Raw genomic sequence first — 15,719 nt, 5'->3', positions numbered from 1 at the left:
AATGGGACTCTTAACAGCTCACACTCCTTTGGCATCCTCTACCACAACTGTTTAATTTGTGTGTGTGTGTGTGTGTCTTTTGAGCAAAGGCAGAAATCCCTTGTTTTGATTTCCTTTTCTCATCGCAGCAGTTGTAGCGCTCTGGCTTTATACGCTTTGAGAACCTAAAAAGCAACTGGGTCTCAACACCAACTCATGGCCTTTTTTTAAGTTTGTGTATGACATTATACACATATGTATAAATATATGTGTATTTTTGCTTCAGTGGAATGAAAATGTGCGTCACAGACTGTATGTTCAATGTTTTCTTTAGCTGCTCACAGTTATAGGATTGTGCAGAAACGCTTAGCTATCTTTGTTGCTTGTGTGCTGACTAATGAAATAATTGATTTTTCCTCTTTTGCATTTTTAGAATCAGAAGATTATTTTTTCAGGTAAGCTTATACTATAATTCAGTGATTGATGGTTGAGATCTTTGCTCATATTTTCATTTTCAGAGATTAATATATGCATTTTGAAGGAGACAGTGTATTTAATAAAACAAACTGAAATAGCTCCCCTTTTATATTTAAGCAAAATGGATAGAAAATCAGTAACTTGCTTTTGAATAGTACCTGGCAGTTTATGTGGTATTTTGCAGTTCAGTGTAGAAATAAATGCTACTTTTTTGTGACACAGCACACTTTTAGCTGAAACGTGGAGTATACTTTTACCTTGTACATTTTCATTTAGACTGGATTTTAAAGCTACCTTAGTTATTTTTTATAATAAATTCCAGAGTTTTCCAAAATTCTCTCATTTCTTTTAAAATGACACGTGTACAGTTCCATTCTTCTTAGATAATATGTCTACATTTATAAATATTTTCTAAATATTTCACATATTTCCACCATGCAAACGTGTGGAAATGTGTGAAATATTTAGAAAAAATGTGTACGTTTGATCCTCAACCACGTGGAATTTGCTTTTACCTTTTAGAGAAATCACACTTGGAGGTGATGTCATGTGTCCCTGATAATTACACGTAAATGTGGCTGTTTTGTTACCTTCTGACCCACATAGGTCGTCTCTTGGGATAGCACAGGTAGCAGAGGATGCTTCAGAGGCCAGAGCCCTCCCAGCCCTGACCCCACACAGGCTCCTATGGAGGCCGGAGCCCTCTCAGCCCTGACCCCACACAGTCTCCTGTGGAGGCCAGAGCTGGGTCATGGACTGCAGGCTGCCGATGGGAGCAAGCTGTCATGCAGGAGTGGCTGTCTGTCCATTGTTGGTCTGTGGAGAAGGTTCTAGAGCCAAAGAACCTGGAGTCTAGAATCTCACTAATTAGATGTGGTCCCCAGCAGCATCAGCATCCCCTGGGAGCTGGTTGGAAATGCAGCCTCTTGGGCCCTGCCCCGGACCTGCTGAACCGAATCTGCAGTCACCACATACCCGGAATTTGCAGGCACCTTAATCTCAGGAAGCTCTGGTCTGAATCATCGCTTTCCCAGAACAGCTGTGCATCAGAATCACCTTTGGAGCTGATGAGACACTGCAGAGTCCTGCCCCAGCCCCCACAGATAGTGATTCAGTTGGTCTGGGGTGATTCTGCCACCCAGCCAGGAGTGGGACCCATGCTCTGAAATGGTCATCCCTGTTGGCTGAGGGGCGATTGAGAAGGCCAGGCACCTGCTAGGTGTGTGTCTGGAAGTCTGCAGCAGCTTCAATTACACAGCCCAGCTGCTGGGAGCCTCATCTTTAGGACTCTATCCCCAAGTGGACATCTTATTCCTAAAGAGCACCCCAGGCCCTGGACCTGTGTGTAGGTGCCGTCTGCAGCCCCATGATGGGGATGGAGATTTGCAGGCGTCTAGCCACCCAGCCTCCACTCCCTTCCCTTCCTGTTCCCATGGAAACAGATTGCGGGAACACTGGGCATGGTGCTATCTTTACCCGGTTTTTGGCGATCTGAGGTCTGTTTCCATGGGAACTAGAAGGGAAGGGGACGGTAGTGGAGCAGCTAGACTGCTTTTAGATTTTGATGGCAGCCTCTGTGCTCACTGTAAAACCTGCTTTGCCCAAGTTTACCTCTAGGCCAGGGGTCCGTGCAGCTCTGAATGCAGCCAGGACTCATCTGGAGGAGAGGCCGGTGGAAAAGGAGGAGGTCTGAAAATATCCTTGAAAATGCCAGTCATTCCCTTTCCCTCCAGGAAGCCATTTTTAGGTGTTGGTATAAGTTATTTAAATGCCATCTTTAGTTATTATTTCTTGTATGGTTTTATTGAACATAATAACATGTTTTTATTCAAAGGAAGTGAGGAGATGAGTCATTTCGATAGGAGTGATGTCTCCAACGTGGGGAATCCCTGTGGCTCAGCAGTGCGAGTGAGTCACAGCTGGCTCTGTGTGTTGGGGCTGGAAATGAGGGCCTGCTGGGTCAGGGCAGGGCCGAAGCTGAGTGAGATGGGGAGGCTTGGGTTGGTGGTAAGGACAAAGTAAAGTGATGCTGACCTATTTAAGTATTTGAAGATGAAAAGCTAAATTCTAATCTAAGCAGGCCCTGGCCTGAGTGAATGCTCTGAGTGTTCAGTTATGGAGTGGAGTTTACTGGGGCAATCATGGTGCTCTGCTTTTCCCTCCCTTCCCTCTGTACAGTCAGGGAACAGCACCCTCTTCCTCCCTGCCAGGGAGCCTGCACCTGGTGGGAGGCCTTCTCCTCCTCGTTTCCTCCCGCCCGCCAGCGCCTTGCTCTTCAACACTGGTCTTGTCCACCGGCGTATGTGTGTTTCCCGATTTCAAGTGTATTTGTTAATTATTTAGTTTTTAAGTAAAAATAGAGGGTAGTTTTGGTGATTGCCTGGGGTATTGGGGATATTTGGGGAGCAGTGGCCCAGATTATCTTGGTGAAAGTGGCAGCAGCTTACTTTCCTTGGAGGAGTGAAATCAAGTCCTCGTTCTTGCCGTTTGAGGGAACTGTGTTCACTTCATCAGACTCTGGGAGGGAGGGTAGGCACGAGGTTGCTGTCTGTTGTGGGAAAGCTGCCCCTCCCTGCCTGTCCTTCCAGGCTGTGCGGGCACTGGCCTCTGTCTGAAGAAATGTGCTTAGGTCTCCATGCAGAGTAGGGGTTGGAATAAATCGATTCCTACTTGTCAACTCCAGTGGGGAAGGGAATAAATAAGGGCCAGATTCTGAGAGGGAAAAAGAAAAATCTAAAGAAGACATGACTTTCCGTGCAGAGGAAGTCGGCGGTCGGGCTGGCGCGGCCCACGGTCGCTTAGATCATGAAAGGCCTCTCAGAGCCTGTGCATCCCCATGAACAGCGGCGTCAGCTGCCAAGCATGGCAGTTATATTCCCTCTTGCCAGCGGCATCCTGTGGTTTTCTCTGGTGGATCCCAGGAATTCTCCTGCCTGGATCTGACGGTGGACATATAAGACAGACAGATCCTTTCAGCATCAGGTATACACAGGGGCTTCTTCTGCGGGTGAGGGCACAGCTCAGGATGAGACGGCTCCTGCAGTTGCCGATCAGTGCCTCTGAAGCCCAGCAAACTCAGCACACCCTCGGCGTCCGGTGCTGTGGAAGACTGCTCTATCACACGCGGTTCCAGAGGGGCCAGTTCTGTCTTCCAGGAGGGCACGTATCTTTACCGCTGCCTGGGCTGCCTGGCGGGATACATGGTACCTGTCTGTGGTGCTTTCCCCATGAATAACCCTCACTTGCTTTTCCTGTGTGAGAGCACACGCACGGGCCTTCGTTACCAAGGCAGTGGAAATTGGTCTAATGAACTCTTTCTGCTTGGCCGGAGGCCTCCAGAACACAGCGGTGGGGTTTGTGGCCCCATTAGTTAGAGACCAGGCAGCCTTCCCCTGGGTTCTCTGCCCTCTGTGACAGCTGCTTCTGGGGACAGATGCACTTTCACATCCTGCCTCGCCTGGCCTTGCAGGAAGTCAGGAAGCTCTCGCAGTGCTCCCTGAAGGTGCATCGAGTCGGGACTACCCGTCAGAAGGCTTAGTGTGCCGGGCCCCGCAGGTGGCGTTTGATGTTGTGTGTCACACCCAAGAGCTCCTCTGTCACACTCTTGGGTCTGCTCACTGCCGGTAACATCAACGCCAGAGCCATCCTCTGACAGCACTGTTTTGCGTTCTGTCCTTCAGACGTCTGCTGAAATATGCATCTCCTTGGATTTCTGTGGCCAGATTAAGTTATTTCACCAACATGAACTGACTAGGCTGCGTCACGTCTGTTTCCATAACTTGGTCTGCCTCAATGATGGTTTTGCTGCTTGAATTGCAAGTCATTCTTGGAAAGGCTGGTCTAGAGGTCATCTTTTAGCTCTTAGATGAGTGCCCGTGCCTTCTCCCAGGTGGTTGTACAACCCATGACTTTCCTAGGGTGGCACGCGATTAACTGCAAATTATTTCTTCTTCTGGTTCCCTTAAATGGGAGAAATAGCAGAGTGGTTGAACCGAAGTTTAAGTTCTAAGAGGATATCAGATGGGCCTCTATCTGTTTCTCCTCTTCAGGCAATAGAAACCGCTTCCTCTCTCCAGAGGAAAGTGGGACTTCCCCTACCTTTTGTCATAATGGACGTACTCAGGCAGTGAGGAGTCATCATTCCGCCAGAGCACAAACTGCTGGCCAGTCCCAAGAGCTTCGCGAGCATGACCCGCCATTGAGCCTATATTAAGTTGCATGGAGCAATAGGCAGAGCCTCGCAGGCCCATCCCAGACAACACAGAGTCTCCCCTGGAAATATCTAAGAAAAGTCTTACTGGAGCATTTCTGTCCACCCCCACTCACCTTGAATTGGATACCGAGTTGTGAAAAATTATATAAAGTGGACAGTTTTTCTTTGTCCTAAAGGAATATATATTCCTCAGATAATGAATGTGAGCAAATGAGACAGAAGTGCTTCATGAAAGCTCAGCTGTTCCCTGTGTGTTTGATTTAAGAGGCACTTGTGGAGCTGGTTTGGAGCTTGGTGAACAAGGAATGCTTAGGAGGCTTTGTGAACGCAGGCGACTGAAATGACTCTGATCGTTCATTTCTGTGGGGAACATTGGCTGTTTTATCGCTGATCAGTTTGTCTGAGCCTTAAGGTGTAGGGTGTTTTGCTGCGTGTCCTGGTGTGGCCCCGTTAGTTAGGGACCAGGCAGCCTTCCCCTGAGTTCCCTGCACTCTGTGACAGCTGCTCCTGGGGACAGTTGCAGGTTCACAGGCTGCCTCGCCCGGCAGAGGGGCATGGGAGCACCCTACTTGTCAGAAGGGTGGTTTGTTGCCCTCTCCGTGCCATCTTTCGTTCTCAGGGCTGTGTGGAAGCTTGAGAGGTACATGTGAAGAACTTAAAAGGTCAGCACTTTACCAAGGGAACAAACCACACAAGAAAAGAGACGGAAGAACAGCAGACAGGACCCTGCGTGATGATTTTCCGAGAAGGAGATGTAAAAACTTGGTCAAATTTATTATTTTTCTTTCTATTGCTGCTTTTTAAATGTTATATTTCAGTATGAAAACATGAAAAAAAGCCAATCAAATATCAAGAGCCTCTATCTTTTTCCTTTTAAAGGCAAGTTTCTTTCTTGACATTTTTTTCCTCTTCTACTATTCTACCACATTTCATACCAAAAACCTCACCCACACACTTTCTCTAATTTTGTATCCTTTCTCCTGTTTCTCTCTGTTGTTAATTTTAGCTGGCATGGAATGATTTGAGCTTTGATTTTTATCTATTGGGAACTTTTTAAAAAAATCAAGACAAATTAGCAGAGGAACTAGGAGATGAATCCGACGTTGTATCAGTTGGGTCAGATAAGAACTGGAAGAGGGTGGGCTGAGCCGTGTTAGAGACGCGATTTCATTGGCCATCTGCTGAGGCAGGTTGTAGTAATTTGGGAGGGGTGGTAACTTCTCCAGCCCTCATTAGATCTACGGTTTTGTTTGTGTTTTCTCATTAGATACACAATGGCTCCATCAGGCCAGTGCCATCATTGCTTCCATTTTACAGCCAAGGAAACTGAGGCTCAGGGACTTTAAATAACTGCCTAAGTCACACACAGCCTAGAATGAGGTGAACCCAATGTGGCCAGAGCCCAGACTTTTGTCCTCTGGCCCCTTTGTATAAGGCTCTTGTTTGAGCATGTTTGAAACAGTGTGGGGCTGGGCACTGCCTGTGCAGTAAACTCCCAGCCACGATGTCCCCCATGGGGCACCCCCAGGCCAGCAGCCACTTGTGTGTGGTGCCCAGATGCAGGACAGAGGCCATAGATTGAAAAGGAGGTGACCTAGCTGAGGCTCAGCTAGAATTCTGTGCAGTACAGTCAGCATTTATTGGGTACCTGCTATATTCTAGTCCCCATGGTCAATGCCAAGGATAATCAGGAAGCGTTGTCCAGAAACACCTGCAGAGGCAGATGAGACACAAGGATCTGGGCCCCATGGTGACAGGAGCTTGGTTTGTTTTGCTCACTGCTGTCTCCTCAGCTCCTAAAATAGTGCCTGCCAGAGTAATGACCCCACAAATAGCTGTTGAAATACTGAATGAAGAGATGCAGCTTTGGTGGCGTCCTGCAGGCCAGAGAGCAGGGAAGACTGTGGGCCGGCACAGGTGTCCCAGGGAAGCCTGCTGTGAGCTGACAGCAAGGAGTGGCTTGGCAAGGGGGATGAAAATTGTTTCGTACAAACAGCTTGTCGGTTCATATTCTTTTCTATTCCCACCAAAGAATGAGACAGCTCCCCCTCCCTTCCTGCCCACACTTGTTAGCCTATGGTCTGACCCCCTTCTTGTTTGCCTGTCATGCCCATTTTAAGCTGATTTTATCTGAAGAAAGCTGGAGTGGGGGAGATCCCTGGGTGTGGAGGATTGCAGAGGCCTGCCCCTGCCCGCCAGCCCCCTGCCCGCCAGCCCCCTGCCCGTCAGCCCGAGCCCTCACGCCAGGCCACAGTGGGAGCGGAACCTCTACGGGGGTGGGGCTGGGTTGGGAGGGGCATTGCCGCTGCTTGGCTGGTGGCCACAGTGGAGGTGTCTGTGATGTGCTCAGACCGGGCTCAGACCAGAATGCACGTCTGCTCAGGGATCATCTGCCCCTGGGCCAAGCCCTGACCCTTTCCCGTTCCCTTGTGCATGTGGGTGCTGTGGGAATGGCCTGGTTCGGGCCCTGGAAAGTAGAGATCTTCCCAGTATTCCCTGATTCCCAGCGAGCGGCTGGTGCAGGTGTGCACGGCTGTCTTCCTAGCATTGCAGGCTCTCCCTCCTGAGCCAGTGTCTCCTGTGGCCGCTGTGTGTGGACAGTGGAACTGGAAGCTTGGGCCAGGATCCAGACACCTGGTTCCAGCCCTGGCTTGCATTCCTCCCACACTCACCTTCAACCTGTCCCCTCTCCCTAAGCCTCTGGATTGCCTCCTCCACAAAGCACAGGGGTCGGATATATGACTCCTTGCGGCTTCCTCTGCTGCTAGATCATATGAGTCGATAATTATAGACTTACTAATGTATTAAGGACAGTTATCCTGTTTATTTTGGGGGGAACTCTCTCCAACTTGGTTTGAATATAGCCTCAGGATTTATCAAGTGTCAGATTTGTCAAGGTGACATTTTAAAGAATGTTCTAATATAATTATTGCTTTTCCTGTTTGCAGCCTGTGTGTGTCTTTGAATCAGATGTTTTGGGTTTTGTACTTGCTTCCTGAATTGGTGACCTACAGCAAGGCACTACGCTACCCTGAACTACATTACGCTGAACAAGTAACCAGATCCCACTGAGCTACCCAGGGTGAGGATGGCTTGGAGGTTGTGTTACAAAAGCTACATGTTATTTTGCTCCCCCCACATCACAGAGATGAAAAGTAGCATGAAAAATTCATCACACTCCAACTCAGTCTTCCCTGGCTATAGGCAGCCTGTTTCTCTGACTTGCTCTCAGATTTGCATTTCCACGTGGATTTTCTGTGCTTCTGCACTGTGTCCCTTTCTTTTGTTTCTCTTTAGTTTTTTTTTTTTTTTGAAGAGACAGGGTCTTGCTATGTTGCCCAGGCTGGAGTGCAGTGATGCAATCACAGCTCACAGCAGCTTTGAACTCCTGGGCTCAAGCAATCCTCCTGCCTCAGCCTCCCCAGTATAGGTGTGCACAGCCATGCCCAGCTAATTTTTATATTTTTAGTAGATATGGGGACTTTCTATGTTGGCTAGGTGGGTTTCAAACACCTGGGCTCAAGCGATCCTCCTGCCACAGCCTCCCAAAGCACTGGGGTTACAGGCGTGAGGCACCGTGCCCGCCCACTGTGTCCTTTTTTATGCCCATTTGCCCTCTCTCTCGGCCAGAGACATGGCCATAGGGGACTTTTTGGAATGAGAGGGACCTCCAGTTTCACCTCCTCATCGTATAAAAGAGGAGATGGGAGCCAGGGCCGGGAGTCACCACGGGTACCAGAAGCAGAGTGGGTCCCTACCTGGGGCTCTCTGCCTACAGCTGGCTGCCTGGAGGCAGAGGTGTTTTATTTGTAGCACCTCCTTTTCTTTACTGTTAGGAGATCTTGAGACTGACTGGCCATTGCCAAGGTCTGCACTATCCGTGAGCTCTGAGGCACTCACATGGAGACGTGTGACATCTCCCTTGGAGACACCTGGTCCCAGCTCAAGTTGGAAATAGCTTCTCAAGGGTCTTTTTCCCACTTTTTCTCCCATCAGTCTCATGACAAGCCCTTTGCCTCTTTGATCCTAAATGAACATAGGGTGAGATGATGCATAGGTGAGCTGTGCAGTGCAGCTCTCAAACATGGTCATTTTTATTTTTTTTTTTAATTTTGCAACAGAGCCCCAGTTGGCCAAGGTTTAGAATGACCTCTTTGTTTTGCAGTGTTCCTTTCTCCCTGGAACTTCTCTGGTGGGTAGAGTGGCCAGGGATCGGCATCCACAGGCCGGGGCTCGGCCCTGAGCGTCTGTGGGGCCTGGAGCAGTCGCCGCGGCTGTGGAGCTGTCACCTAGGTAACCGACATTCCGCCAGCGAAACAGTCTGTCCACAGCAGGAGGAAATAAAAAATGAAACTGCAGCGTCAATTCTTTATGCACTACGGTTTTTTGAATGCTACTTGATTTTGGAAGAAAGGCTCTTTGACTTCTCCATTGGATTTTGGCCTCTGTGCCCGTGTGTGACCCTCACATTTCCTGAACCCCATGTGTCTGTTTTTACAGTGTCTTTTAATGAAAGATATAATATGGACACAGTTCAGTTTTTATTCCTGAATGACTCTGAGGAGGACTGCGTTTCATATAAGTTTTTGTGAATAACTGGTAAGGCAGACATACCCTGTAACTTACTTGGTTAGGTTTGTGAGTGTTCATGTTTTTAAAATGTCCCTTCCTGTGGGGGTGTTTTTCCATTTGACGTGCTCTATTTCCTTAGTAACTGTTGCTCTGTTATGGGAGGGACTTAATGACATTTTTCAAGTGCAATATTGAATTAATTTATTTCCTGGTTAGTCCTGCCCATCTTCCCAGTATAAATAGAACCTCCGTGTGTGTGTGTGTGTGCGCGTGTGTGCATGTGTGTGTGTGTGTGTGTGTGTGTATAGAATGATAACCATGTGCTTGCTGCCTTGGGGGGGATCTTGACTGTGACTTTGCGTCCTGGGTAAGTTGCCTCTTCCTGTATTCCCCCCTCTCCTTCTCTCATGATTTAAGCCACTTGGGTTTAGGGAGCTTCCTGGGCCTCAGGAGTAGCATGGGAAGCAATGCCTTCAGGGCAAGAGGCCCAGGGTCAGTCCTGCTCTCCTGCTGCCAGTGTTGGGCACAGTTCTTGCGCCTCCGTAGGGCAGCGCTTGCTCTGTCTCTGTAGCCTGAGGGCATTTAAGTCAATGACCTCTGAAGGCCTTTGCTGGATAGGACTTTGTGGGAAGTGTTAAGTGCAGCAGGCTCACCACTTGTAATCATCATCTCAACTCTTCTAGTTGGGTGGTGGGAAAACCAGCCCGGAGGGTCCCAGCCAAGCAGGCTGAGGAGCAGCACCTCCACCTGGGAAATGCCCCCTGCCAGGCGCAGCTAGGGCTGGGTTAATTGTGTAGGTGTTTGCTGAGCCTTCTCTGTGCTGGGTATAGTACTCAGGGAAGCTTCACATAAGTGTCTTCCTTCACTCATGTGTTCGCTCAGGAAATACGTATTTACTGGGCACCTGCTGGGTGCCAAGGGGAACTGGAGGATCTGCTGGCCACTGCCTTTGCTGTCATGGCACTTGTGGGGGAGACGGGCAGGCATGGTGCAATCAGGACACCCGTGTGGAGTCACAACTGCAGATGTTTTGGGAAGCCGACCAGGTGCTGCGGGTTGCGTAGCAGGGTCTGGACTTAGACTGGGGGCCATCAAAGAAGCATCTCCAGGGAGGGTTGTTTGGGCTGAGACTGGAAAGCTGAGTGGCAGCTCATGAGCAGGAGGCTCAGGAGAGCAGAAGATTGGAGGGACGGCCAGCAAGCAGCGTTTGTTCAGCTCCAACTTTTACCCTTCCACGTGTTTGCTCCACAGATGCCCAGCATGGCTGTGCTGATTGCTGGTTGGTTTCTAAACTAAAAGCACACGTCTTGTCCAGAACAGGGCCTGCAGGCTTCTGCTGACTGTGCTGGCCCTCAGAGTTTTCTCTGGGTCCTGATCACCCACCCTGCCCTGCCTGTTGGTCACCTGACACACTTACTGAGTGCCGCTGGGTTCTGGCCCCTTCTGGGTGGTCACAGTCTTTCACTGAGCAGAACGAAGCTTGCACCTCTGCTGCGTATTCCTAGAAAGGGTAGCTAATCTTTGTTGCTAGCAGTGAGAAAGAAGACTTTTTACAGCATTTATAATTGCATTTTACCTTGAAAATTGCATTGGGGGAGACTCAGAGTGTATATAGGAATAGGCACGTTATCCATTGATGCGGTAACACAGCTGTGTTCACCCTGCTTTTGTTGGGAACCGCACACATCACTGTCCTAAAAATCCTGGCCATGACCACGCTTAGACCTCATGGGAGCTATTACACACCTGTGTCCAACCTCTCTTTTAGAAGATGTAAAGTTAAGGATTGGTGGGGGTGATTAAGCCAGCATAAGAAAACTGGGAAGTTGGTCGTTTCTTCTATTTTGATCCACATTGGCCTCAGTCTTTCCCATAGCCTTTTGACATGTGGGATGTATGATAACTTCATTTTTCTAATTGACATTTTGACAAATAATAACTGCATATATGTGGGGTACAATGTAATGTTTTGGTATATGTATGCATGGTAGAAATATTCAATTCAAATGAATTAATATATCCATCACCTCACCAACTTATCATTTTTTGTGGTAAGAATGTTAAAAATCTATTATTTTAGCAATTTTGAAATATGTGATACTTTTTTTATTAACTGTGGTCACCATGCAATGCAGTACGTCACTAAAACGTATTCCTCCAGTCCATCTGAAAATTTTGTATGTTTGATCAACATTTCCCTTTTCTTCATCGCTCTTCCTCCTGCCTCTGGTAATCTCCTTTCTACCCTCCTTCTGTGAGATTGGCTCTTTCAGATTCCACCTATAAGTGAGATCATGTAGTATTTGTCTTTCAATTCCTGGCTTATTTCATTTGGCATAATGTCCATCCGTTTCATAAGTGAGATCATGTAGTATTTGTCTTTCAATTCCTGGCTTATTTCATTTGGCATAATGTCCTCCCGTTTCATCCATGTTGTTGCAAATGACAGAATTTTCTTCTTTTTAAAGGTTGTATAGTACTCCATTGTGTGTGCATACCATGTTGTCTTTATGTGTTCATCCACTGAAGGACACTTAGGTTGCTTCCATATCTTGGTTATTGTGAATAGTGCCGAAATGAACACGGGAGTGTAGATATATTTTTGACATACCTATTTCAGTTCCTTGGATATGTACTCAGCAGTGGGATTGCTGGATCATATGGTGATTCTATTTTTAGTCTTTTGAGGAAACTCCGTACTGTTTTCCGAAATGGCTGTACCAGTCTCCATTCTCACCAACAGCATACACGGGTTCCCTTTTCTCCACATCCTTGCCAATACTTCTCATCTTTTGTCTTTGATAATGACCATTCTAATGGGTGTGAGGTGATAGCTCATTGTGGCTTTAATTTGCATATCCCAGATGCTTAGAGATGTTGAGCATTTTTTAATATATCTGTCAGCCATTTGTATATCTTCTTTTGAGAAACGTCTTTTCAGGTAATTGCCCATTTTAAAAATTGGGTTGTTTTCTTGCTACTGAGTTGTTTGAGTTCCTTACATACTTTGGATATTAGGCCCTGATCAGAAGTATGGCTTGCAAATATTTTCTCCCAGTCTATCGGTTGTCTCTTCATTCTGTTGATTATTTCCTTATGATAACCTGATTTTTAAAAAAAGTGAGGTAGCATAACTTCTGCAATGAAACAAATAGACAAAAATCCCACAATAAAACAACAGCAAAAACCTCCCTGCAGTTTGGTTTTCTCTCTGAGTTTAGAGAATGAGAACAAATAAAGTCTAGCATATTTGCACACCAAAAGCATCATCGAAAAGGGCAGAGAAAAATCAAAGCTTTAGGGCAGGTGGGCTTCTGTTTTTATCTGGCAGGATAAATTCCATTTCCCAAAGTTCATGATGCTAGTGCAACTAGTTTTCTTCCGAAGTTCCTGTAGGACCTGCATGTTGGCCATTTTTAGATGGAATGTTAGAATTCAGAGAAAAGATGTTTTCTCACATTTTCAAGCACTTCAAAGCCACCATTTACACAAATAATTTATTTTTTAATTAAAATGTTACCTGTTCTTTAAACTTGAGGACTCCTACTGGGCCATACCTTATTAACTGAGAATGTTACTATAGATACATGAAGGTAATAGAATTGGATGTCTTAGTATCATTAAAGTACTTCATTAATTTATAACGTACTCTTTGTAATTAGTCCGTATCAGTGATGTGTTACTTCACTACCTTCTGTTTATAGCAACATGTGATTAACAGAGGGCTCCTTTCTGTTCTGTGCTCTGTTCTCTTAAGTTCTTTTTCTTTAGTTTGATGAAGAAAAAGAAGAATGAGATTACATTTTCTAAAAATTGGTTATAAATTGATTAGGATGAAGTGATAACATAAAAGAGGTTTCTTTTCCTGAATATTGGAGATTGATATTCAGGATTCTGTTTTAAAAGTCTGATCCTTTGGGCTTCTGACATTCTTGTTAATATTGCTTTATGTTTAATGGAACATTAAAATATCTGAAAAACATTTTGTAAAATGCTTTTATTATTATTCTATTATTTTTTTTTTGAGATGGAGTTTCGCTCTTGTTGCCCAGGCTGGATTGCAATGGCGCGATCTTGGCTCACCGCAACCTCGCCTTCCGGGTTCAAGTGATTCTCCTGCCTCAGCCTCCCAAGTAGCTGGGATTACAGGCATACACCACCACACCTGGCTAATTTTTTTGTATTTTTAGTAGAGACAGGGTTTCTCCATGTTGGTGAGGCTGATCTCGAACTCCTGACCTCAGGTGATCCTCCCGCCTCGGCCTCCCAAAGTGCTGGGATTACAGGCAAAATGCTTCTATTGTTATGTAACATATGGAGCAGTTTATAGATTAAATTTGCTTTTCCTTCCTGTTCTCACTAAAAAGTTAATGTGGGCATTTGTTTTCCTTTTAAGAATCCATTTTTAGGCCAGGCATGGTGGCTCATGCCTATAATCCTAGCACTTTGGGAAGCCAAGCCCTTTGTGAGGATTGCTTGAGGCAGGAGTTTGAGGCCAGCCTGGGCGGCTTAGTGAGACCCTGTCATTCATAGATAGATAGATAGATAGATAGATAGATAGATAGATAGATAGATAGATAGAATCACTTTTAAAAACTGCTCCATGCAAGTCCTACATTTTCTTCCTGGAGCGCTGACCAGTGGCCATGCACCACAGACCCCAGTCTAAGGCCTTGGGAACCAGCTTGAGAAATGAGTTTCTTCCCCAGGGTGTCTGTGAGGGCAGAATGGCCCAGGAGGGACATTTGAACCTTGGGAGGAGCATAGCTGTGGCCTTGGGGGCAGGTGGAGCTCCTCCCACCCTGGCAGCCCCTGTGGGAGCCCCCATGCCCACAGTGGGGTCGTGGAGGCAGCTCCGTGGCTTTTCCTTTCTGTCCTGTGTAAGCCTGTTAATTGTAATGCTTCTGCTGGTCATCAGGAAAGTGACCTCTTGCTTTTCAGTTTCAGAGGCGGAGCACAGAGAGCCGCGGCTGGGACCAGGAGCACCCGCGTGCAGGTGCGACCCTGCAGGATGCTGGCAGCGGCGTGGCCAGGGGCGCCCGTGTTCTGAGGGCCTGAGGGCCAGCCCCTCCACCCGCACCATGGCCTCCGCGCCCTGGCTGGACGGCTGACGGGAGCGGGGACCGCCGCCGCCCAGGTGCCACACCCAGGTACCGCCCGCCCGCGCGAGAGCCGGGCTGGTGGGCCACGGATGCTCCCAGAGGCCGGCCCGGCAGAGCGATGGACTCGGACAGGCTAAGATGGAAGTGACCTGAGCCTCGCCCGGCGGCTTCCTCGACGGGACAGCGCAAGAGTTGGAGCACAGGCTTGTCCGGGGAGCAGTATGCCGGAAGCTGGTTTTCAGGCCACAAATGCTTTCACAGGTGAGCATGCTCCAGATAATCCGAGGCTTTGCCTCCACTCCTGGGAGGCAATAAACTCCCAAACCACTGCATGCAGTGAACCTACCTTTGCAGTCAGGAGCTGAAGGCCAACGCAGTCAAGGGCTCAGGCTGCTGTGGTGACTGATTCTGACAAAATAATAATGTGTTTTCCTTCGCTCTCTCAATAGCAGTTTGAAAAAGTGTTTGACACTTTTTGCTTCTGTTTTTGTTGAATGATAGGATACACACAATATCCTGCAGTATTCGCAGCGTCTTCCAAGTCTCTGTTCTCTAAGGAAATATGTCACTTGCTGAGCGAGGGTAGGGGAAGTGTGGTTTCTTTACAGAACCGGGAAGATTCTCCGAGGGAAAAGATTAATTGCCGATGTGTGCTTGGTGCCTCCCCATCTTTAATTTCTCACATTTATTTGTGTGCTTGGGGCAACTGGGCAGAACTCGTCTTGCAGTGAGCGGGGAGAAGTGGGACACCCCAGTGTGCTGGTGATTTGGCCCTGGCTGGCAGTTTGCAGGGAACCACACAGTCTGGCTGGTGCCCAGAGCCCTCGCCCAAGACACACGAGATTTTGAATTCGGATCCTGGCTCTTTTGTCTGATTCATGTAACATTCCAGGAAGCCACTTAATCCTCTGGGCCTCTGGCTCCTCGTAGACAGACTGGGCTCCGTGACATTGAGGAACTTCATGGAATCCAGGGAGAATGTGTTTACATAAAAGATGTTTTGTGGAGGTTGCCTTTCATTTAAGAGAAAGATGGTAGAAATAGTCACAAGAAGTGACCCTATTCTCTGGTTCCGTGAGTCCCAGAAGTTTGCAGCTTTTCAGATTTTGTGGAGGGAGCAGGTCAGGCTGTTGGGATGCCTGGAGAGAGGGGCAGGGGCTCAGGCTTGATTGGCATGGGCCTTCTCCTTGGATTAGATGTCAGCTCCTAGACAGCCTTGCACTCCTCCGCAGTCGCCGTGGCTTTGGTGTGAAGAGATGGAGCGCCGCTGTGGTGCCTCTCCAAGGAAGAACGAGGGGACGGGTCTTCCCCACCTCGGCCGCTTCCGTGCGCACCTGCAGGCGACCTCCTGAGGCAGCTTGCACCACATAGTCTGT

The 15,719-nt window shown here is 47.8% G+C and overlaps 1 protein-coding gene across 8 annotated transcripts in view; it reads left to right on the top strand.

Annotated features, from left to right (window-relative positions):
* The window catches only part of LDLRAD4 (low density lipoprotein receptor class A domain containing 4), a 438,865-nt gene that overhangs the window by 158,478 nt on the left and 264,668 nt on the right, over positions 1-15,719 (top strand). For 6 of the 8 annotated variants that reach the window (XM_063597165.1, XM_034943954.4, XM_034943953.2 and 3 more), the window contains exon 3: positions 14,183-14,604. In XM_063597165.1, the coding sequence (XP_063453235.1) occupies positions 14,565-14,604 (40 nt within the window). In that variant the 5' untranslated portion in view covers positions 14,183-14,564. Of the gene's footprint in view, positions 1-412; positions 435-9,590; positions 9,609-14,182; positions 14,605-15,719 lie in introns of those variants that run through there. The other 2 variants (XM_057300403.1, XM_057300404.1) reach the window with 2 other exon arrangements.

The sequence above is a fragment of the Pan paniscus genome, chromosome 17 (assembly GCF_029289425.2).
Source record: "Pan paniscus chromosome 17, NHGRI_mPanPan1-v2.0_pri, whole genome shotgun sequence".
Classification (NCBI taxonomy): domain Eukaryota; kingdom Metazoa; phylum Chordata; class Mammalia; order Primates; family Hominidae; genus Pan; species Pan paniscus.
The sequence above is the reverse complement of the archived record's forward strand: the minus strand, read 5'-3'. Positions and strand labels throughout refer to the sequence as shown.